Source organism: Thunnus maccoyii, chromosome 7 (assembly GCF_910596095.1).
Source record: "Thunnus maccoyii chromosome 7, fThuMac1.1, whole genome shotgun sequence".
In the NCBI taxonomy this organism is placed as follows: domain Eukaryota; kingdom Metazoa; phylum Chordata; class Actinopteri; order Scombriformes; family Scombridae; genus Thunnus; species Thunnus maccoyii.
Window position 1 is genome coordinate 27,446,702 of NC_056539.1, and position 25,698 is coordinate 27,472,399.

The 25,698-nt window shown below is 38.6% G+C and overlaps 2 protein-coding genes across 3 annotated transcripts; one reads left to right on the plus strand and one right to left on the minus strand.

Moving 5' to 3' along the window:
* Positions 1–2,137: 2,137 nt before the first annotated feature.
* fam102bb (family with sequence similarity 102 member Bb) lies at positions 2,138–20,887 on the plus strand. The gene is made up of 11 exons (XM_042416745.1): positions 2,138–2,424; positions 7,086–7,206; positions 8,726–8,755; positions 9,242–9,358; positions 9,814–9,860; positions 10,778–10,872; positions 13,538–13,639; positions 14,731–14,965; positions 15,630–15,766; positions 16,493–16,562; positions 17,461–20,887. Exons 1-11 carry the CDS (start codon positions 2,279–2,281, stop codon positions 17,501–17,503), a joined length of 1,143 nt encoding a protein of 380 aa, XP_042272679.1. The 5' UTR covers positions 2,138–2,278; the 3' UTR covers positions 17,504–20,887.
* A 55-nt stretch (positions 20,888–20,942) lies between these two features.
* On the minus strand, positions 20,943–25,660 carry henmt1 (HEN methyltransferase 1). 2 transcript variants are annotated; one of them, XM_042416743.1, is made up of 9 exons: positions 25,480–25,642; positions 25,091–25,203; positions 24,346–24,480; positions 23,975–24,157; positions 23,126–23,312; positions 22,247–22,460; positions 21,919–22,048; positions 21,488–21,645; positions 20,943–21,368 (listed from the first exon to the last, which is right to left on the minus strand). In XM_042416743.1, exons 1-9 carry the CDS (start codon positions 25,561–25,563, stop codon positions 21,256–21,258), a joined length of 1,317 nt encoding a protein of 438 aa, XP_042272677.1. In that variant the 5' UTR covers positions 25,564–25,642; the 3' UTR covers positions 20,943–21,255. The 2 variants fall into 2 exon arrangements, with proteins under 2 accessions (XP_042272677.1, XP_042272678.1); XM_042416744.1 differs by having other exon boundaries at positions 21,256–21,363; positions 25,480–25,660.
* Between the last annotated feature and the right edge of the window lie 38 nt (positions 25,661–25,698).

Consider the following 25,698-nt stretch of genomic DNA (forward strand, 5'->3'; position numbering starts at 1 on the left):
CGACAAATGTTATATGACAGCAGCTGGAGTCAGTTTGTTGTTGTAATTAAATCAATGCTGCTGTTGTCCTGACTGACCACCAGGAGGCGACATAGAGAGGAGGCGGGCTTATTTAAAGTCACATCAAGCTGTCATCACTGTTCATCCTCTTAATCAACGCTTACATCAAGATAAAAGCAGAGACACGCTTACATTTAAACACCCAAGGACGCATTATATGTGTTGTTGATTATTTAATTGAACAAAAGGTAATAGCAGGGGAAGAACTTCAACATTATTTCTACAATTTTAGTTATACATTTACTTAAATGAGTTTAAGACTTACTGAAAAAGAAAACAAATGAGCTGATGATAAGGCTTCCAACACTTAACAAAACAACTAATTTAAGTCAAACCTTTACAATTTTTGAGTTTCCTGTACATGTAACGTTTAAAGAATAAAATACTTATCTAGTTAGGAGACACTGATTGATTTCTTGTTAAGTACTGATTTTAACTTTTTATGTTGAAGTCACGTTTCTACTATAAAGTTATTGTGCAATAAAACTGTCAGAAATATGTGTTTTTATTTTCCTGTAGGGGTCTTGTTAAAGGACCAGTCTGTAAGGTCTGGTGGTATCTAGCAGTGAGGTTGCAGATTGCAACTAACTGAATACCCCACTCTCCTCTCCCTCCCCTTGCAAGTATGTAGGAGAACCTACAGCTGTCGTGAAACTCCCCAAAAACATGTTTGGTTTGTATGTTCTGGGCTACTGTGGAAACATGGCGGTGCAATATGACCACAGATTGTAAAAAATAATGCATGTAGCCACTGTGATGTCACCCAGTGGTTTGTGGACTCCCATTCTTAAACCTCGAGTTTGCATTTTGACTGTCACCATGTTGGATTTTTGGAGTCAGAAGTGACCATTTGGACAACAGGGTGAAGCTGAACCTAACACTAGCGGCTAGCTACTAGCTTGGTTAGCGCCATGCATTTACAGTCTATGGTTACCTGTGATAATGCTAATGCAGGGTTTTTTTTAGTACAAACGCTGAACAAGACTTTTTTAGGTGACCAAAATGTTACAATTAACTTTCATGAGCTGAAAACAAACTGAAATAGCAACGGCTATGACTATACTTTGTGAATCTGGGGTTACGCCATATTTATGTCATCTAACCAATGCTGTCACCATGGTAGCCCCTGTCACTCAAAGTAGCCAAGCCCTTAATTATGCATAACTTTAAGCCTTAATAAAAAATTTAAACAGGTGAGTTATATAAAAATTCACCCCTCCGCACATGAACAGGGAAATAAGCTAAAGAGACCAAAAGCATTTTTCGTATCAGGCTGTAAACATGTTTGTTTCTGCTATAAAGTTTTAACAATAGGGTCTATGGGGATTGACCATGGATGTATTATAAGAGCTTGATACCGGAAAAATGGCACCCATTCAATCCTATAGGAATTGCTTGGCTGGCACATACGCCAAAAAAGTCTTTAGCTGGGTTTGCTTCTGCGTTGTGTGGCCCACTGAATATGCGCAGTAGTATTTCCCCCGCTGGCCCCACCCGCGAGTTCTCACTCAGCCCATAGACTTTACATTGAGATGAAGTCACAGATTTTTAAATTGCTTTTCTTAGCTCGAGGAACATTTTACAAATATAAAACCTCCATGGATCAAAAGTTCACAACAGAAAGAATCATAATTGATGTTTGCAGTTTTACAGACGTCTCTTTTACAATTGTGGTCTATGGGCAAAATGCTTTTTGGGCCACAGGGGGATTTTTCGCTGTAATACCTTGAGTGACCATTGGAAAAAATTGTCCGCAAGGCTGAGCAGCTCTTACTATACATCCATGGGATTGACATTTCTCTGTTGGCTTCATTTTTCAGCCCCAGTTGTGGCTTGAACATGGCAGCTTCCATGGAAGAGGACCTGCCCCCTATGTAGATAGAAAGGACTCATTCTAAGGTAATGAAAACACAACAAATCTTATTTTTCATGGGATTATACACTAATTAAAACATACTTATAAATATTATATTCCATTTCTGCCAAGTCTGTTCCACTAGATGCCACTAAATTCTACAGACTGGTCCTTTAATGTGTTTCAAAAACCGCTTTTATTCTGAATAATGACAACAGGAAGTCGCTCTGTGTTTAGTTTCACATTTGACTGTTGTCACATCCCCCCACAACACTACACTGGATCGGTGCGACGACACAATGGGGCTGTAATGTCAGCGACGGGCGAGACTGGAGCATCTTCTCAAGAGCATTGAGACTGTGTATGGATTTAATGATGATGAAAAAGAAGAAATTCAAGTTCAAGGTGGATTTTGAGCTGGACGAGCTGTCATCTGTCCCCTTTGTCAACGGTGTCCTCTTCTGTAAAGTCAGACTGCTGGACGGCGGCTTCTCCGAGGAGTCTTCTCGGTGAGGATGTTTGATTTTTATTTAATACAGGCATGAAACACACTGTCTGGACCTGCTTTTTTTATTGCTCGCAGGTTAAATTAACACAGTTACATTAGCTTTTAGCTCACAAAGCTACGTTACGAGCTAACAGGCTAACGTTACTAACCAGCTAATGTCAGTTATTAACGGCCAAATTTAACGTCACCGTCCGACCAGAGATTTTAACCAGAAGGCTAAATGTTAAGCAGAAATATAAACTACAAATTAACACCGACTGGCGGAAACAAACATCATCCCTGTGTAACAATGAGCGTGTGTATTAGTTCGTATTGTCTTCATATTCATAACACCTTTGTGTTTCATAGGCTAACTTCCTCGCTGAGGTTGTGGAATTGATTACTGTGCAGCTGGCAAGTCACGTAACTGCCACAAAGCCAAATATGCTTCCTTTATTTATTGCTGTCTAATCAATATTCCCCAGTCATTTCCAGTGAAGTAGGTGAAAGGAGTTTGACTCTGTTGCATACTCAACTGATTAATATTGATGAGGCCATGTCAACTGATGCTTTAGTGCTAATGCAAGAACAATGCATAGTTGTCAGTGGTGGAAAGTACATTTACTCGAGTACAATTTTGAGCTACTTGTATTTTACTTATGTATTTCCATTTTATTCTACTTCATACTTCTACTCCACTACATTTCATAGGGAAATATTCTACTTGTTATTGCACTACATTTAATTGACAGCTCTAGCTACTTTTCAGATGAAAATTTGACACAATGGATAATATAACTAGCTTTTAAAATACAACACATTATTAAAGATGAAACCAGTGGTTTCCAACCTTTTTGATGTGTAGTGTTCCTCTTTGTGCGAAAAGCAGGATGTAGTCGGGGTCACATTTCAGATGTCTATGAGTTGTTAACAGCTCCCCCAAATAGTGGTTTTTCCCTCTAAACTTCTCACATGGTTTCATTCCAATAAATGTTCAAACGATCCAATATTTCAGCAAAAATCAAAGATTAGAGAAAAAGTCCAAAAACTGAAAACAGATTTGTGTATCAGAACTTAGTTTTTTCTTCTTTCCTCTCCCATTAATCATCTCACAACCCCTCAGATTTATCTGGTGACACTTTGGAGGGGTCCGACCCCTAGGTTGGGAACCACTGGACTAAACTAGCTAACTGTACATAAAATAGTTCAAACTAGCTCCACCTCCAGCAAGTACAACAGTAACATGCTGCTCTAACACTGATGCTTCACTATTAATAATCTAATGATGTCATATAAATAATATATCAGTCAGAGGGACCAAATCACTACTGTTACTTTAATACTTGAAATACATTTTGCTGCTAACACTTATGTACTTTTACTTGTAAAGGAGTATTTTTACACTGCTGTATTGGTTTACTTCAGTAAAAGATCTGAATACTTCTTCCACCACTGATATTTTTTAACCCCCAAAAGTCACATACAGAAGTGCTTTCTCAACTAATTATTATTTTCATTATTGATTAATCTGTCGATTATTTTCTATATTAATTTATTTGTTATTTGGTCTATAAAATGTGGGAATGCAAGAGGCTTTCTCAGAGGTGTGTGTGTGAGTGTGAGAGAGACTAAAGAAACCAGAAAACCTTCACATTTGAGAAGCTGGAACAAGACAAGAGAACGATTAATCGATTAAGTAGTTGGGGATTAATTTTCTGTTGATCAACCAATCGTTGCAGCTGTAATCTTGATCAATTGTTTGGTCCATAAAATGTTAGATAATAGTGTAAACTGTCCACCAGATTTCATGTGGTGGTGTAAATGTGATAATTCACAAATAATTGTTCATTTTTACACCCAAATAGTTGTCAAAAGCAACTAGAAGATGGCATAAAATACTTTGCCATGAAAGGAAATTACCATTAGTCATTCAGCGTCATCCTGCTGTACACAACAGTGTCGGGACAATGTTGTCACTGCTGACTAGTTGGGACAAGTAAACACAGTCTTCTCTTTTGTAACCGGTTCTGCACTTTCACCCATCAGTTACAGTCCGACTGGCTTCTACCACTAAAGAAAGGAAAAACGCATTGTTTTGGAGTGAGACTGTAGAGATTAGATGGCTTCACCCTAATTATGTAACATGCCTTCTGTTTGCTCTATAGTGAATAAAAAGGCCCATTGTGTGTGGGATAATTTGAATCAGGATGGTAATAGGATCATTTTATTATTGCTGCAATTTTCTTTGCACTGTTTTTTCATTCGTGAGCAGCCGCTGCAAGAAATGAATGTCAAGAAACGATGTACTTTTAATCCCATAACCCAGACAGAGAAGTTCACATAGTTGAGATTCATATTAAAACATAATGTTCTGAAATGTTACAGCTTGAGTCATTAAATTACATTTTTCTGCAGCTCTAAATTAGATTTCTAGTGACGCTCTTTTGAGTCACTCCATCTCTGAGTGTAAGGGAAGTGTGGATTGTTGTTTTATGAGCCCTTGTTTTCCTTTGGCGTGGTTTGTCATCAAGACTGCGCCTTCGTCTCTGCCCAAAAACAAAGTTCCCTTGTTATTCTTCTTTGAGAAATTTTATGGATAGATTCAGACCTGCTGCTAAGACACAGAAAGAAGAAAAAACACACATCAAATCCATGTGAAACAGATTTGTTTTCTGTGTACCGAAGTGTTTCTGAGATTCTAGGAGAGCAGCTGCAGCTGAACATCTTACGCATGTAGAGAGATGAGAGAGACGTCCTCCGTCGGTGCTTAAAACCAGACTTACGCTCACTAATAGGATTTTACTGCACTGAGAAGTGCTGTGAACTAACAGTACATGTAATCAAGTCAGAATTTCCAAAGCACACAATGTCCAGCTGGCTGGGAGTTCCCTCTCTCCGACTCTGGAAGTTCACTCAATTTATCAACCTCAGGATAAAGTCAGCGTTTGTAAAACATTTGTCACGCATCTGCTGCTCTTCATGCATATGGAAGCAGGGATGCAATGCACAGCACGGGCCTGTATAGTCAGTCTTAACCATCTAATCCTTACACTTACTCAATCTTTTAAGTCTTATGTCATCAACAATACAGTATGTTTCTGTCTGTCTTCTATGTCTATTTTGGCATTTTTTTTCAGATTTAAAGTCTTTTCAAATATTTATTTTACTTGTTGCATTTGTTGAGAGGAAGAGTGGTCAGCCCTGCTTGTCTTTAAAGCCAAGAATAGTAGATCAGAAATGCATTGCGTTCGGGCTGTCTTGACAGAAGGGAGTCGGTTAGGTGAGTGGGAGAGGAGACGATGCCAGTGAGAGAGGGGCCATCTGGGATATCGTAATGCTGCCCACGCATACACACTTTCTCTTCCCTTTCACTTCAGTTCCTCCTCTCATTGAGAGTAGACTACTACTCTCATTTTAACCTCTAGTTATTGGCCGAGGATGTGTGTGCGCACGTGTTTCGATTCCTACTCTCATGTCAATACAAGCCGCACCTGCCACCGTTACCCCAGGATCCAGCAGTCCGATGAATCAATAGGTGAAAACAGGACTGTAATTAATTAGCTTGTTTATTAAGAGCCCAGAAAAATCTGAGGATAAGCACATAAGCTTGTATTGGCAGCTTGATTCAGTAGCAGGGAGGAGATGTAAGGATTGGTAATCCAGTAGTCATTCAGCCTAAGTGGTTTTAAGTGTTATGTAACAATGATATTAAGATTACATGAAGTTGTGCTTCCACATTTTATGACTAAACAGAAATATAACCAGGAAAGAAAAAGACAAGGCAGTAGATCAGTTTTATGAATCTGCAGTAAAAAAAAAAAATCATCTTTGAAATCTACTAAAATGTTTTTGAACACTGAGAAGAAAATCTGTTGTGGTGTTATATGCAACACTGAGAGAGTATTAGACATGAGTCATTATAGTTACACATTTTCCCAATTTTGTGTTTTATAGTTGTAAACATTTGTAGAGTTACAATGATTAATCAATTTTTTAAATGTCTAAATTCTCTGATTCCAGCTTCTCAAATATGAATGTTTTCTGGTTTCTTTGGTCCTCTATGACAGTAAACTGAACATCTTTGGGTTGTGGACTGTTGGTCTTGACAAAAGAAGGCATTTGAAGACGTCACCTTGGACTTTGGGAAATAGTGATTGATATTTTTTCAACATTTTCTGACATTTTATAGACCAAACAACTAATTGATTAATCGAGAAAATAATGGACAGATTAACTGATATTGAAAATAACCGTTAGTTTAGGTCACATGACAACAACTGAACAATCTCTGTGACAACTCAATAAACTTGCATATGCTCATGAAGGCCACCAGATGTGTCTGAAAGCTCAAGAAATGACCTGTAAGTGGACCTTGTGATTAGAATTTTTTTGTCAAACTAATAATTCCAAGGTCAATAATTAATCGTTAAGCTTAACCTAGTTCTTTCTCATGTGTAGCATGTGCTGCATCAATGAGGCAAACTGTGGATTATGAGTTATAATGTATATAATAATATATCTATAATTTATAAAGAAAATGAACTGGCTTTCTAGTTGAACAGACACATGAAAGTTTGTGCCTATGTCTATGTAAAATCTGTGAAATTGGCTTTGAGCCCACAGACTGTGCGATATCTGAGCCTGCCTCGTGCTAAAAGAAGTCTTTGTGATTTCCTCATACAGGGAGCCGGTGCAGGCCAACTGTGTTCGATGGAGGAAGAGGTTCTCTTTTCCTTGTAAGATGAGTGCCAGTGCAGGGACAGGTGTACTGGACCCCTGTGTGTGTCGTGTATCTGTCAGAAAGGTACAGTATGAGTCTTCAGACATAAATATGTTTATGGTATAGATCCACGATGTCATGCTTTGAATGCTAACAAATGTTATCAGGTTAAAGATGAATCAGGCAAGAGTTTCATGCAAATATAAAAGCCATCGGTCTTGTTGGTGTTAATATAAGGCTGCGATAAAGAGGAGTGTCTTGCAAATTTGTAGCATTGATTTTTTTTGTCTGGATTAAATTCTGATATTGGTTATGTTCAATTTCTGTGTGGCAATTAGAAACTTGAGAGTGAAATGTGAACTGTCTCCCAAACAGCAGATAGCAAGCACAGCATTCTAAAGAAAACTGACTCATCAATGTGAAATCTTGTGCCGCTCATCCTTTTGTTATCCTTCAACCTTCAGCCTTAAACACGAGTGTGCTCTGTGCAGTTACAAGAATTTATGTTGCATAGTTTTGAAGTATATGTGGGACAAAAACGTCAGTAAGAATGAGGATAATATAATAATAATAATAACCATATCTTTATTTACATAGCACTTTTTAAAAACATTGTTTACAAATTGCTTAACATCGTCTGCACATTTATAAACACAAATCACAAAGCAAAAACACATGAAAATGAAATGCATTTTTAAATTACAGTGTTTAAACAAAATACATCTGCTCACAGAATAAAGTAAAGCAAAAGAAAAGGAGAGCAATGTGGGAATTAAAACCATCAGTACTAAATAATAATAGACAGTGAAAGACGACATCACATAAAAACACATCTGTAAAAGTATGTTTTAAGAAGAGATTAAAAAGTGTCCCTTTTATTCCAGTCAGTGAAATGGTGTGAAACTGATCACATGTGTAAAATACCAACAAAACAGAAACTCACTTGTGTAAATTGTGCTCCATAGCGCTACTAGTGGTCAAAAACTCCACAGAGTACCTTTAAATTACTAAATTATTAGTCTGAATAACTTTTATGCTGTACTTTTTCTGATGATGCAAAGGAGCACATTCGTAAAATTTTATTATTGCTGTTTTAATATTTCCAGCTCATTTTTAAGGAACCGTGTGAAGTTTACTTGTAAACAAAACTTCTGTTTCTAACCAAAACACATTGTGTTTATCCTCGAGGTCTGACAAACTTGTTGAATGCATTCCCTTCCTCATAAAACATTTGCAGAGATGATTTTTTTTAATTATAATATTGCATTATTTACATTCATGTTTGCTTGTTGGTAGTGTTCTTCTTCACTACTTTTTTTGGTGCATTGCAAATTTGATGGTGTGTTACGACCGATGAGCAGAACAGCATGAATCCGATTACATATGCAAAATACCAACAACCAATGTTTAAATTGTGCTTCATAGGGCTACTAGTGGTCAAAAACTCCACAGAGAACCTTTAAATTACTAAGTTATTAGTCTGAAGTTCAATAACTTGTATAACGCCACATTTCACAGGACCAGGAATGAAGCCTCAAGACTATTTAATGATTTGAGACTTTTTTTGAGTAACCTTTTAATCGTTTATGTTTGTCTTTTCCAGGAGCTTAAAGGTGGAAAGGCTTATGCAAAGGTATTTCCACACATGCTTCTGTTATCCCACCCCCATCCCCTTACCTAACCTCCAGGTCACCTAGATGTATAGTAATCAGCCATATTTATGTAGATAGTCTTGCGAGCCCTCGGCAAACAGATGGTCTCTGATGCCTGCAGGTTGGCTCATTATGTCATATGTGTTCACTTTCACTATTTGAAAGTAATTTACTCAGCATGCAAAACCTCTTCTACACGCTTCAGACTTTATAAAATCATTTTTTATTGAATGTTAAAAGTGCAGCAGATTACCAGCCAGTCATGTAAGAAAAAAGCAATTGGAGATCCTGTCCTTTTCAAACAAGGTGAAAAGTTCAAAAGTGTTAATATTGTTCAGTTTCCTTGAAGTTTGATGATGTGAAGACTTGTCATTTTACATCCAGAAATTGTCACAGTGCTGATTGGGTAAAAGATCAGTCTCTTGAGAGAGACAGAAGGTCATCTTGTGTCATTCTTTCTTCTACAGCTCGGTTTTGCAGATCTGAATTTAGCAGAGTTTGCTGGCTCAGGGAACACAACCCGCAGATGTCTGCTGGAAGGCTACGATACCAAAAACACCCGTCAGGACAACTCCATTCTCAAGGTAACATTGAAGCTACGGTAAAACATCCACAGCCGTCTTGACTTCTTTAGGACACCTTGGTGTTTTGAATACAAGCCTGGTATTTTGCTTAACTAGGAACTAGCAGGGAAAGCGTTTTTGCATAAACGTCTAACATTGCTAACAAGAACAATGGCCAGATGCCAAGGTGGTCCATTAGATTGTAGCCAGAAATAAACCACTGAAGAAGAGCAGTATCAGCTGTGGAAAATAAAGGGAAAATGTAGATTTCTGTCTTACCACTTCTGCCATTTTCTGTGACATTTCATGAAGCATTATAACAATCCCTAATTTGTGACAAAGTTCCTTCTGAAAAAATCCTAATTCAACATTTTGAGTTAATCAGGGAATGCAGATTCTCTACAGCTTTTGATGATCAGTTGGTCTTGTGAAGCTGGCATTAAGTACAACTAAGTTTGTTTTTTTTCTGTTAATAGGTTATCATCAGTACGCAGCTCATGTCAGGGGACCCCTGCTTTAAAACGTAAGTGAAAGTAACATTTTTCTACTTTTATACAGTGTTAAATCTGGTGAGTTGTGGTTCTGTTAGGTAAAAAGTTAAACTTTCTTATTTTAATATGATCGAAAAATCATCTAATTGCAAAAGCGTTTAGACCAAAAAAGCTTGTGGTTTAAGGATGACTATTATTCTAATGCTTGTGCTCACAGTGGACCTTCTCAGATTTGGATATTTCAGGTACCTTAGGAAAACCAAAACCAACCCATGACCTACACCGCACTGTAATTTAAAGCCATGTCCTCTTTGTTCTTTTGTTCTTTTGCTCTTTGTCTTTTATAGGAATAAATGTTCTAAAGTTATGACATGATATGGCTAAATGCATTTGTTCAGGAGCTGTTCCAAAAATGCTAGTGTATAGGTGTGACACTAACAGCTACCACACCTAAAACACCTACATTGTGCTTTTTCAAACCTGGAAAAGTCTCCATAATCCAATAATCAGTTTCCCACATGTCAAAATCACAGGTTTCACCCTGCAAGTGATACACTTTTAAATTATCATACAGCTTCTTCTAGTAGAAATATGCTTTTCAGTGAAAGTATGTGTCAGTACAGAGAAAGAAATGCTGCTTTACCTAAGGGCAAAATGTGACCTAAAAATTATTCAGTAGGCTGTATGTTTGTGCCAAAAGCTGTATCTTCTTTTGTTTCAGCATGTGTTCAAACACTAAGAATCTACAGCTGTATGACAATATTTTATGACCTAACCTGTCTCTCCATTAATCTTTTTTTTTTTATTTTATTTTAATCCTCTTGTGCCCCATTTCCCCTTGTTTTTGTCTTTCTCACTTTGTATTTTTTTTTCTTAAGAATTATTTAAAACAGACACATTAAAATACAAGAGAGGAAATAAAGCCTCATTGTCTGTCCTCTGTCATCAGGCCTCCCTCCACAGCCACAGTGATAGGGATCCAGGGGGATGGAGAGAGCCTGCTGGAGGAGAGGAGGGGAGGGGACTCACAGAAAGCCTCTTCTGGTGAGACCGACCACGCCACATTACACTCCTGTGCTCTGCTTAGTCATCCCATTTGCTTTTCTAAACATTTACAGGCTCCTGATACAGCACACTTCAGCCATCCCATTGCACGCTGAGCTCATTGTTTTTGTAGATTTACATCGGAATGATATGTGTACATTCCTACCAGCTTTCAGGAAAGCTAAAATACCCCCCCCCCCCCGGCATTTTGGCTTGTAATTAAAAGGCTGAAACAGTATTCCATTTTGATTTTAATCCCACATGTAGAGTTGTGTGCTGCAGACAAATACAGAGTCAGTGTGCTGTGTGAAGCATGCTCACTGCATGAGTGAAGTCGCTCAACGTCACCTCATCGCTTGTCATTGCAGTCAAGTTCTACTCTATGTATATAGCTTTCTAGCAAACAAACAAAATGACAGATTAAGAGACGGTAATCTGGTTCCACATATAATTTTAGAGTGATTATAATCCAAGTTTACTGTCCAAGTTCAGAACAGGGGAGGATGCAAGTTATTGTAAGTATCACTATCTGATATAGTTCTGTTATATTCCTTTTTCACCCTTATTGGCACTTTATAGCAAGCAAATGTACTGTACGTTGTTTACAAAATGAACTAAACCACAACCTCTGATTTGACACATTATTACATATTTCGCCCCGATGTTGTGTCCCTAGCAACTTTGAAAACACACCTAGCCTTTGCTAGCTGCCCTGCCGCTGCTTTACATTAAGAATTTTTACACAGGGAAATGACTGGAAGGCTTTTATTGTGAAGCAGCTGTAGGACGGAAAGCCTTATTTGTCACCAAGTTTGGCAACTAACATCTACTCTAAGTGTGATGTCCAGTCTGATTTTTTTTTGCCCATTTTTAGTACTTCTTTGTTGGTGTATTGGTTAAATTAACTAGTTAGAAAAGCTGTAGGTGCTTATTGCAGCTTGGTTGAACTCAAACCTCCAACACTCCAAGAAAAGCATCACTCTTTACAACGCTGCAGCACATCACGATGTAGTTATTTCAATTTTCTGGAAATTTATGGGGAGTTCATTTGATCACTTGTGTTCACACGCTCATGTCATGACAGTTGGATCCATGTAACCGCTATTTATCTCCCATTCAGTGTTATGAAAATATTGCTCTTCCAGCTGTCCCCTTCTGCTACATTTCTCTCTCCTGTTTCACCCCCCTCCCCACCCCCTTCCTCTCCTGTCCTGTGTGTGTGTGTGTTCATGTATGTTGAATGCTTGTTCTGCCTGGAAGCTTCAGTGTAGTGCAGCTTTTTCATGTATAATTTAAACTCGCTCTCTTTTAGATTAGCTACAATCTGCTCTGACCCTGTAGGCTCTTACATGGTTAAAAATAGGACTGTGCTCAAATCTGTTAAGGGGGGGCTGTGTGCTTGCATGTGCACGTGTGTGTATTTGTTGGTTGTATATAATGCTTCTTTAGCATCATCATCATGTCCTGGCTATGCAGGTTTGCATTGTAGGTGCAGGTATATTAACTTACATGTGTCTGAGCTTTCTCTTTCACTTCAGATAGGATGTGTGGTGATTTTTTTTTTTTTGCTGATGCTTATTCTGAGAGACACAGACTGAGACAAATAATCCATTAAGATATCGTGTGTGTCCTTCAATGGCCTTTTTCTATTTTCTGTTGTGTTGCTAAGGTAGAGGCATTTCCTTCCCTGCAGGCATTTGAACTCTAAAATGTTTAGCTTTTTGACAGCTCTGCCTTTTACTGGTCTGGCCATTTGACATTAAAACGGTTGCACGTGTTCATGTTGCTGCACGAGTTCTAAACAGGCTCAAACTTTTCAGACTGTTCACACTGTTTCACCTCAGCTGTCAAAACTTCCTCTTCAGTCACACATTTTCTTGTGATGTGTTATCACAGATTGCAGAATCACTTGTGTTGCAATACTGATAAGCAAAGTATGGTGAAAGGATTTCATAAGGAGGTAACCTGTTATTTGCAGCCATTCTTCTAAACAAGAAAGTACTGTGACCAGACGCTTGCCAGGTGTGGTCACTCATTCACTCAAGGATGCTTCAATGAAGGACGATGTGTTAGAATCATTCTGTGTTTGTGCTGGTCTGTAGTATTTCTCACCTTGGAAGTTATTTGTCTACACAAAGAGGATGTTTTCTCTGTATTTTTGCATTATATGTTGCTGATGTTGCCAGTTGAAAGCAATAGGGTGCAAATAAACACTGCATTGACAGTATCCAGACTGCATACAATTTAAAACACCAAGTGAGTGTATACAGTATGGAAGAAACAGCACAAAATGGGTCCATGTCTATGATTTCAAATAAAATCTGACTGTATTTCTGACAACAGACCAGATACAGATACAGTCATATGAATATCTGAGGTTGGATGTTTTGCAAAGCAGAGAACAGTTGACACCTGTAATTGTGCTGCTGATGTTATTGATTGACTTTGGTCAAACATAATTCTAACCAGAACACGTGTTGGATCACTTATTTCAGCAACTCTTACTTTAATTTACAATGTATATGTGATACTACACAGATTTGGTGTTTATTACTTCTAAAACAGAGGCAAGTGATGGCAGTTTTCTCCAATATAACAGACTCTTGTAGAGCTTTTTCAGCCTCCGTCGTGCTACATCTGTCTCTTCTTCTGTTTTCTAATCTAGCCGAGAGTCGAGAAGGGAAGTGTCCTGTTGTTTCAGATGAGCTTGCGGGCTGCGGCCACTCACGGACTTCCAGCTACGCCAGCCAACAGTCCAAACTCTCAGGTAAGGCTGTTTCTGCTTGGAAATAAACTTCAAGCTTCATTCAGACGCTCAGATTTTGGTCTGCCGGATCAACGGTAGGGTTACTAGAGGTGGCGGAATAATGGGTAAAACGTCACGGGGCGCTTATAAAGGGGGACGGGTTGGTATGTGCAACTCAAGATGATTAGTCTGCCTCATGACAAACACGGTGTTATTGGAGCTTCCATGATTCGTCACGCCAGAAGGAGGGAGGGAAGTGATAAAATAATTTTCCAGTGACACTCCACCGGAGAGTTCAGACCTGAGGCTCTAGTTTCCATTACAGACAGATCAGATGACAGTAATAAAAGATCACAGGAAGTGCAGAGATGTACTGCAAACAGCTCTAATGGCTCTCTAATTTAGACTTTAAAAATGTATTTCCTGTTAAGTGTAACTCTCAATAGATTTATTTGAACCTCTTGTTAGTGTGTGGGAAGTTTGCTCCTCCATGGCTGCATTGAACTGATGCCCTGAGATGTCTCTTACTTTAAATGGCTCGCTGATGACAGGGACAGCAGTGTGTGGGTGGGTGTCACTGCAACTCCACTGAACTGCTAAATCATTAAACGCACTGCAAGTTGCAAATCTGCACAACAGCAAAAGGGGTTTAGAAAAAAAAGCAACAGTATAATGCTTCATAAGAATAGCTGATTATTGATTTATGAATGAATATTTTAATTCTGATGGTAGACAGTATATCTGTTTTACATTTGTCTTCATTGGGAAAGCAATTATTTGAGATTTATGTGCATATGATATCAAATTGATCCATTTTCATTAATGTTTAAATGCAGTTAAGACTTCTGGTGCTATTACTACATACTATAATACACCTTTGCAGGATTCTCAGGGCATAGAGATACTTAAACCTGCTGACAGATCTACTGAAATACCCTATTGGGAGTTGAGATGGCAAAATATTAAGAGCTGCTGATTAAAGATCAATTTTTACCGACTTCACAAGAGGAAAAGCATAATCATTTCAGTTTGAAAACATTAAAGCACCCTTGAGGTAATTCTAGAGCATATTATTTAACAACTGCTACTGAATCATTGCCTATCCCTGTCAGGCTACAGCACAGGTCACTCCCGCTCCTCCAGTATGTCAGAGTTCAGCCACCGTAGAAACCATTCGGTGGGGAGCGCCTCAACAGGAATCGGCAGCATCCCAGAACCCAGCGAGGACCGAGACAGAGAGTCCAGACCCTGTCCCGCTCTGCCTGAACATCCAGCCCCCGCCGCCACCTCTAGCAACCCTACGGGCACACCTGTCCGGAGCGCTTCGTCCTGTGAAAGACTCAACAGGTGAGCAATCAGTTCATTTTGCAAGTAAAGGAGCATAAAGAAATACAATTTATGAAAAGAAGGTATAGATGTAACCCCTGTCAATAGTACTGTTTAATTAATAGTCAGTGATTCAAACATTTGTCATCTTTTTATTGCAGATACTGTGCAAAGGACAGAAATAAATGCATGAGAAACATATGTGAGCACAAAATAGAGCAGCAGTAAGTTATATAGGGGAAGTTAACAAAAGTCCAACATAATCGCACCTTAGAGGTTTGTCACGTTTCAGGAAGCAGATGTCGAGCGGTGAAAAGCTTTGAGGCAGAGCACAGGAAGAGTGTCTGTTGTTTCATTATGTGGTGTCAATGACACGTATTGTTTAAAATAGCTTGAGGTGCTGGTAATCAAAAGAGAAACAAGGATCTACTGTATCAGTAGCCATCAGTAGCACTGATGACTGTGTGGCTGTCACCGAAAACAAACATTTTTAGTGATAATGAGTCAACTATAAAAATCATTTTCTGCTGCCCTCTGTGAAATCCTACGGCTCACTGGTTTACCACACCCCTGCTTTTAGCACTAAATGCAAAGTTATGACATAAAAAACACATCCTCAGTTTGCAGTGGAAGCTATTAGTGATCAAATAGACACAAAATGACTCCATCAGTATCCTCCCCACAGACACCCAGTGAAGCAGGACTCTATGGAGTCTCAGCTAAAGAGAATGGACGACACGCGGGTGGATGCCGACGACGTGGTAGAAAAGATTCTCCAGAGTCAAGACTTCACACCGAGCCTACTGGACTCCAGTGCGGAAGGTAAAGACACACACACACTAAAAATAAAAGGATTGTCTATGTTCTGTATGTTCCCAAATAGATTTTCCTAATCTTATAATGTCTCGTCAGTGAACAGTTAGAGTTATAAGATGCAACAATATCCTCAAACCCTGGAGTCACATATCAAGTAAAAATACCAGAAATTTGCTATTTCCAGGATTTACTTCATTTCTCTGTTTAATGTCATCATTAATTTAATATTTTGGATTGTTGGTCCGATTGAGAAAGTAATCTGAAGACATTACCTTGGGTTTTTGGAAACTGTTTTTGGCATTTTTCATGGTTTTCTGACATTTTATAGACTAAAACATGAATTAACCAAAAAAATAATTGAATACTGATTAATCCATCTATATCTTAATCAATGGATTAATCAATCATAGAAATAATCGTCAGTTGCAGCCACACTCTGAAGGATTACTGTACTGTATGTGTCAAGTGCAAGCTACTTTGCATAATGCAATAATTAACTTGACAATATTATGTTACCCCCATGAGTCAGTCTGTGTACTTTGAGGAGTAAAGCATTGTTTTTTTCTTTCCAAGGCCTCATCCAGCTCAAAGCTAGAAAAAGAAAGCTGCTGTCTATACATGAATATTTTTAGATTGCCTAGCAACTGGCTGCTCTTCATGACAAGAATTATACAACAGGATGAGGGTGCTCTCTGTACTGACTGAATGTTACTACAACTGTGTCTGTTTCAGAGGAAGGCTTGCGTCTGTTCGTAGGCCCTGGAGGAAGTACAGCCCTTGGAAGCCATCACCTTCCCACCAGGTGAGACTTTTAATCCTTGGGTTATTCACTGAACTGAAGTCATGTTACACGATTTGTTCTTTATAGTAGGTGGAACGGGTGAAGGATGTGGATGTAGTTTTTTTTGTTGCAGATTTAACCAACACTGTTTATTCCAACTTTCTCTTGATGTGACTTCACAGTAGCTGCTGTCCAGGACAACATCTTACTGTTTCAGTCTTTAATTACCTTTTACGCACAAAGATAGTTTCCTAGTAATCCTAACCCTGTTGTCCACAAAGCCCACAGATCAAAACTAACAATGCGTTAAGTCTGTTGCTTAATACTCGATAGCAGTCTGTAGCACTTAACCAGGAGACGATTTGTTCCTACTGGAGTAAATCTTTAAAAATTAAACACAAATATATAGTTTTATTTTGAAAAAAGGCTACATGATAATATAAAACAGCTGGGCACTGTAGTCTTTGGCAAACATGGTTCAAATAGGAGTAAATGGTGCATTTGTTTGGGGCTTTTTTCAGCTGTGAATCAATACTGGTTAGTATTTATGGCAGCAGGGCAGTGTGTATGGCTGGACTTAAAGTAAAAATAATTGAATTACAGTGCTGATGTTCACTGTAATGTACGAATATGGCTCACTGGTGTGTTTTTAATAGTTTTTGGACGGTAGTGGAGGTCTACAGCACAGAGGAATAAGCCATATCAAGCTTTGGCTACACTGATAACACTTATAGGATATCATCAGCTTTATCCTTTAAATTTTGATCTTGCTCGGTGCAGTCTAGCAAACATTTAACAACAGAAAAAGAGGAAATGAAATGCATCGTAAGCTGTGAGTTCCACTTTGTATATGAGTCAGATATACCATACAGTATGATAGCTAATGATGGCTGCTTTTGTCTTTTTTATGTCATTCCAGGGTCGGTGCTGGAGCGTACGAGCAGGTGGTGATGAAGCGTTAAACCTGTAGCCTCTCAGAGACAGACTGACACTGACACTTACATCCAAAAAACTGGAAGTGAGGCTGTGTCCCCTTTCAATCTTAATTCCTGCAGCACACACGTTACCTGATCAGCACTATCTCTTAACCTGATCACCCAGTGAATGGTAAACAGTGCCCTCCTGTGTTCATATCTGCTACATAACACTGTAGCTTCCTGATAGATTTCTGAGAGTTAGAGGTGGACGGTTATCATCTCAGTGTAAACACATACAGCTGTGAATCATGGGAAATGAAACCCATTGACCAGAGTGTTCAAAGTATTTAACATGCATGTGAGGAGATTTTTTTAATTCTGGCTCCCTGTGTGGAAACTTTCCACTCATGTTCTGAGTGTTTCCGGGTTGTCGTGCAGCAACCAAACTCTTTAAAAAACCATTATGAACTGGAAGGAAACCATTAACCTTTCCTCTTTAATGGAGGACTTAAGGACGGGCTCTGTGTGCGCATCATCAGAGCAAACCGAACTCTACACTGAAGAAGAATATGCCATATGTTTTCAGTACATTCCTTTTGTCTCTCAGTGATTACGTGTTTGTCGTGGACTTCCTTTTAAAATAGGACGTTCTATTTAATATCCGCCTATAAGCTGCTAAAAAGCCGTAGTTGTAAGCACTCTGAAAATAACATTGGTGTTTTGAAAGTGAGAATATTTTACTACAAAGACGAGGCGTCAGACTCGAGATATTAGATGTGTGAACGTGGACTGTGTGTGAGTGTGTATGTGTCTGCTATGTGGTAAGACCACTTTTGTTAGTAGTAACAGTAAAGCTGTTATGGAGGAGGGATTTGACATGATCTCCTGTAAGGAATGCTATGTTGGTACTTGGATTGAGAAAATGGAAAAACATGAAAATTTACTGCTTACTTTTTATAATAGAGGACCCTGTTCTTATTCATCTGGCACGCTGCTGAGGATTGTTTAGAAGATCTTGCAGTACTAATCTGCCCTTCAAAGGCAAAATGCAGTGACAACATATTTGGTGAAAACTGACTTAAGATGGATTTTTAAATGCTACATATTGGAGCTAAAAAACCAAACAGCAGTAGCTGCACTCTGGTTTCATATTGCTCCCAATGTTGCAGTAATTACCTTTTAGTTTGGTAATCTCTGGGCTCTTGTTGCATTTACTGCACTCTGGCTTTTATCTTTAAATGACAAATATCCATTTTGATGATCCAACATCTTGGTAATTCAGTTTCTTATTCTGCATGACTAAAGTCTTAACACGGAGAGGAAAAAAACTCAGCTAACTTCTGCCGGCTTTGCTTTTCACTCCCTCCAGTGAAATTCATGCAGTTTGTTGTGGTTAAGCTACTTTTAAAATCACATATTTAAATGCATTCAATTGTAAATTAATTTTACTTTTAGTATAATGTAAAATAAATGTTAATAATAGATAGACATTAGCAAAACAGGTTTAATTCCAAAAAGCCATAGACTATATATAATCAAAATAAAAGTGTATTTTCTTAAACTAGTTTAAAAGGACAAGAAAGCTGAAAGAACACATTTTGTTTATAGATATTGTATTTTCCCCTCACATTCCCTCGAGATCCAAAAAAAACAAAACAGTGCAGTATCTGCATTGTTTTTGGCGGTATGTAGATTCTATGGGATTCATTTTTGGGAGTAATCAACCTAAAAAAGGTTCAAAATGAAGGCATTACTTTCTATGTTACAGTTTGGCAGCTAGTCTGAACACTAAACCCCTTTTTTCTTGACTTAGCTGCTTCTGTAGTTACTGCTCTCTGCCTCTGTTGGGCAATACATGCCAAATATAATAGGGGCTTCTATGATAAATGTGCTTATAAAGGGCATATATCTAATTTCCAGTGTTTCAGATGCATATCTATTATATAGCTACGCTTTGCAACTCAAATACATCTATCTGAGCTGGGAGGCTTGCAGTACATCTGTGAACGAATCAAAGATCCTGTGACAGACAACAGTTCGGTTCATGTGCAACTAATGCATACTGTAGTTTGTTTCACTTCAGGATTGTACAGTGAAGGACTAGTTCAGTAATCCACTGCCATGAAGAAAATACTCAATAGCACCTGTATTTGAAAAGACCCAGAGTAATACAGTAGTTTTGTGTGTGTATGTTTATCTCCTAGCGTCATATCAACTGTTAGAATTAACAACAGGCTTTTAATCACAAATTCAATTGATACATGAACACTTATCGCTGCAAACAGAGATTTAATCTTAACAGTGTACATCTGCTGAGAGTTTAGAAATCCAGATAGCGTCATGCATGTTGACTATTTGCATCTCTAGGCTAATAGGAGATTTAAGTGCGCAATTAATTAGACTGACAGCAAATTAGCCAAAGTACACAACACACTGTTTTTACCTGGGACTCTGTCAGGCCTATGCATAATGAGAATATTAGGAACATCATAACTAGTGTTTGTAATCTGTCTCCTGTCATAAGCCATAGTAGATGCAGGATACTTACCTCTTCTAAATAACCTATATACATGTCATCTCTGCACAAGCGTCATCAGTCTATGGTGTTTTAACTATACGTCAGTGTTCTTCGTCTTTCTGTTCGTACGTTCTGCATGACTAAGATGTCCTTTTGCTAGCGAAATAGCTCTCACTTAATATCGCCATCATATTTGCAGAATTTCACATATTTGTTAATGTCCTTGAGATTTTTGATTTGATATTGTGCCATCTTTTAATCTGAACATTTCCACATTGAAAGGAACTATTTTGTTTACCTATCTAGCATGTAGGAAATCTGTTTGTTCTCATTACTTCATGTTAAATGCAGATGTCTGCACAAAACGTTGGTGTATGATGTGACTGTAAATCAGTGTTCTCCGTTCGTGTTTTTATGTTCAGCATGATTTAGATGTCCTGTTAAAAAATCACATTTACAGGACATCATCGTCTTTGTGTTTGATACTTTCATTACTGATACTGTGCCATCTTTTTGCTAAATATTTTAGTATTTAGGAAAAAGTGTTCTCACTACATAAGACAGTGTTTAGTGTATGATTTATGGCTACCGGATAAACTATTGGAGTTTTTTTTGTTGTTGTTGTTGTCTTTTTGGATAAAAATCACTTGTTTTACCTGTGTGACACAGGTAAGTTCATCTTGGTACCTAACATGTTGTTACAAACATGGTTGCTTCTTCTCTTCTGTGAAGCTGTTATCTATATAACTGTAAAATGTATTCTCCTGTAAAGTGATGTTCTGCGCTGTTCTGACACTGTCCAGTGTTTTCTGTTACAGACTTGTCCTTTCAACCAACATTTGCTTCCTGAACAAGTGTACTGGATGCTTAAAATGTGTACGTTGCACTGTTAAATAAAACAGTTGAAAGCCTTCAGCATGTACAGATTCTCCTTCAAACCAGGAAATGCACAACAGTCACAATATGAACATTTTCTCACATTTACAATTTTATTGTACTATTTACATGTGGAAGTTGCATTCAGTCAGTACACTCACATTTTAGAGGCCAATGGATATTTTATTGACCTGCTTTAATCAAGATATTTGTAATTCTCTGAACTTTGCATTCCAAAAAAGCCATCTAACAAATCCCAGATCCAGAGTTTCCACAGTGTAGTTTGGCATTTGTTAAAACAACCTGTATTGTCCAGCAGTGACCGAGGGAAACCACTTGCTCAGTCATGATTTCAAGTCATCTACGTGTCCTGAAAACAAAGCTGTATCCTCCCTCTTTCTCTTCAGGATCCAACAGCCTCCCAGTCTTCCTCGTCCACAGCACTGTGGGAGCACTGGGTGGCCTCTGCATACCCGCTGTCCTCCAAATCACTGTGATCCTCTTCGTCCTCCTGGTCTAGGAGCACAAATACTGCCTCTTAAAGACTCCCCTTCTCATTATAAATGCTGACATTTAGTACATTTAAAAAAAAAAAAAAAAAAAAAAAGACAACTGGTGGAAAATGGTAGTAATACCTTGTTCTTGATTATATACAAGCACAGCAGAGCCGTCCTCGCTCAGTTTAACTTCGGGGTCATCCATTAGTAGATGTCTGAGATTACTGAGACTTCCACCCAGCGCACTGACTTTGGGACAGCAGGACCACAGCACAGCCAGGGGTACAGACACACACCTACCAGCACAGATGAAAGGCAATCAAATCCAGCATGTGATGGGACAGTGATTGGTCAGCTGTAGCAATATTCAACGCCTGTTAATCTTAAAACCTTCAGATTTATTAGTTTGATAACTTTATGAAAGTGTTTCTGTATTGTATTGGCAGAGAGGCCAAGATGTTAACTAGTCAGAAGTGCAGATGTCACTCACAGAAACGAGGATCCTGGTCATGATCCACATGCAACAAACTGCCTTACTGTACCTCCTCATGTTCCTCTAGGAAACGCACCTGGGTGATGTGCACAACTCCTGTTGTTCTTGGCCGTTTGTCCAAAAGACCTCTTTATACTCTCCTCCTTCATCCTCTGACAAACTTCTCCCCCACTTCTGCACGGGGCTCTTCATCTCTCCTCCACATGCTGTTGGTGTGAGGTTTGATTTGTTTTCCAAAAAAGGAAAAGGCATTATATTGGCACATAATTAGTCATATTGATTAAAAACATAATCTTGCATTTACACATATAAGGCGGCCCCAAACATTATTGGTCAATTTTACTGCCACTATAGCTTTAAACAAAAATTTAAGCAACATATTATGAGCTGTTGTGGATGTTCACCTGTCTGCTTCTCCTCCATGTCCATGTGTCCCTCTGAGACACGTTCTTCTCCTCCTTCCTCAGTGTGGCATAGTGTAAAAGCACCATTCCTCTCACCAGTCTTCTCCTCTATCCATCCCCTCTTCAGCTTTTCTGCCCAGTACACTACCTCGCTCACCAGGACCCTCCGCAGGATGTTGTTGTCTTGCAGGCTGGGGTAGTTTATGCTATACAGCTTAAAAACAAATGTATACATGGACTGTTTCAGAAAATTTGACTGCTGCCCCACAGCAAAGTGATCCAAATACATCTCCAGGGTTGTCCTGTGACTGATTTTTAGAGTCTTCTAGATCTCTACTCTGATAAACTAGTTTACTCAGCCCTCTGACCTCTGTAAAAGGGCTTAAGGTCTACCTGTACTGCAGTTCCTAGCAGTCACCAGTAGAGGGCGACAAAGTTCAAAAAGTACTTATTGCTTCTCTGATAAAACTCACTACTGTCTCCTCAGGTTATCAAGTTTTGGGGCTGAATATTGTATTACTACTACTTGATTAACACTGTATTTATGAATAAAATAAAGTTCAAATCAGTTATATAATAAACACAGTGGTATAACTAAATAACTCAACTCTCAACCAACTGAAAAAGGTTGAGACGGATTTCTGTGTCACTGATTTCTGTTTGCATACACGTCAATTTCAAAAGCTCAAACATTGTTTTTAAGATATTTTTATACTATTTTGGCCTTTATTTGATAATGACAGTAGAGGGCAACATGAAACTTTGACAGAGAAAAAGGGTAACCAAAGTCCCCATGAATTGGTCACACAGCGATTATGTGGTTTTGTGTGAAGCACGATGTCCGACTCAAAACACATGAGATAAAAGAAATCTACTCACCAGTGTGTATGACAACAAATCTTCTGCATCATCGCCAAACAACCTGTTGCAGCCATCTCTCTCTCCGAGCCTGTGAAACACACCGATCTGGGAGCAGAAGCCGACTCTCTCCTGCTCTCCTGGAGGCGCCTGTCCAACACCAGTGAACTCCACCTCATAGCCATACTCCAAGCACACTTTCAGAGCCCTAGGAACACAATTCAATTCAGTCTTTATTGTTAATAAGAAAAAAATAATGAAATGATTATTCAATTAGCCCAGTTTGCTAAGAAGGCATCCATCCTCGAAGACTGAAAAATAATACGTTAGTGACTTCCAGGAATCTTTTTGTAATTAAGAGTTATTTACTTTGTTGGTGTGTTTTTTAGGCTGCAAAGTTTAAATGGTTGCCATGTGGTTAAAGTTTAAGATAACTAACAAAACAGCTTGTGAACATAGCATTATATCTTATGACTGCATTATATTTTGGTCAACAGGAGCCGATTCAAGTGTAGAAACCGGTGCCTATTCTCAGAAAGGGGGGATCTGTAGAACTGTTGACTTCGGTGCAAAATGATTGCTCTACAGGAGAGTTTTTTTATGTTTCACGTCATTCTGAGGGACTGACACCAAACTAGCTGTTTTCCAGTTATTTAATCCAGCATTAAACTCCATTGCAGCAGTGCTGGAAACATCCTTATGACATCATGTCACTGGTGTTTAGCCAATACGTGTATAACAGTGTTAATGTGTTTTAGGGTGGATTATCTATTAATACCCCCTGTCTCTACTATCTTACTTAACACCCTCCACTCTATGCTGTCTATCACTGTCTAAAAAGCCCTATATGGACCCTTAAAAACAGCATACCAGGACTGGAACTCAGCTCTGGTCCACTCGAACTTGTGGTCACTGTGCCTGAAACCTGCCAGTCCTGGGAAAAGGGGGTTAAACTCAGAGTTTGGGGTGCTGACGATAACTGCCGCTGGGGTCATGTAACCAAACACCACTTCAGAAAACAGCTCCACATCAGCAAGATGGAGGTGCTCTATGCTGCAGACAGGGAGGGAACATTTTGATAAATAATGACACACAGAGGGATAGAGAGAAAGAGTAAGAAACAAAAGAATAAAAAAAAATATAGATAAAATATGAAACAACAAAAAGACTCATTAATACTGATAGATGCCACAGCACAAAAACTTGAGTCATTGAGCCTGAAGGGCCAAACAGCAACTTACAGCTCTATACTGGTCACCAGATCAAATCCTCTTAACCGTGTGTCTTTTTGTGTGACTGAGCCCTGGTACAGCTCTATACACAGCTGATCGTAACCTGGCTGCAGATAGTCAGTTGATATCGGAGCTAATCCATGCCTGAAAGGACATACAAGCAGAATCTTAACGTTATCAAGCACCCATCACAGTACAGGTCTCACAACAACAAAACACAAAAGATGATTGAGGAATCAAAGATCAAGTTGTGCTTTGATCGTTTGGAAGCAGGTGGATAAATAGTTTCTGAAGTTTAGCACATGAATCACCATTTCTGATGGGAGAAGGACCCAAAAATTGTTATTGATTTACATGTTTTAAAAAGTCTGTGTCCCTGTAAGTTAAACTATTGATATTTAATTTGGGTCTGAGACTTTGCCACTTTTTTTTTAAACTGTTGATAATCTGATTTCATAATGTGGGCTGGATATTAATTCAATATAATAATTAATCAATTTACAGTACTGTGATAACATGATAATATTGTGCTACAAAATTATGTTGTCCGAATGAATGACTTCGAGTAAATCTATTCTCTGATATAATGCACTAATGGTTGAATAGTTCATTGCATTTTACAGCAATTTGACTATTTTGGGTGACTTACAACAGTACAACAGTAAGTTACATCTAACGTATCTCAACATATATATATTCATTGAAAAAACTCATGATAACGCATTCAGTTACGCCTTTCATTTTCAAAACATACATCTTTTTTCGTATCGTGGCACCGTTCAGGTCGACTCCAACCAGCAGTTCAATTTCACGGCAAAACTTGAGATTTTTCAGGAGTCTGCACTCGCTGCAGCCCAAGTCCACCACCTGAGGACAGAAACAGGACAGGTAGCTTAACCAGCGTCAAATAAGTGACATCTGTTTTGGGCTTGATGGAGCAGAACAGTCAAACGTTAAAGTTACCCAAACCCTAAATAGATAAGCCTGCTGTGGCTAACTAGCATTAGCTCTGTTTTTAGAGTTAGCCGTTAATTAGCGTTACGTGCAAGTTAACGTTAGCTACGATAATTAGCTTGATTGTCGTAAGAAAACGTTGATTCCCGAACGACAGTGTTGAATAAAGACTTTAACTAAGCTACCTACCTTCTTAGGTTTGTTCCTCTTGACAAAATCGATGACAAATTGATGTCTCTGTCTGTGAAGCGGCGGGCTAAACAGCGGATCCATGTTTAATTGAAGTAACGTTAGCTCTCTAACGACGGACGTTAGTCCAGCAGACTGTAGATGGCGCTATTGTGTTCTTAAGCGCTAAATACTCTGGGTGTTTTTCCAAGGTAGCAACAACTATTTCTATGTCCGAGA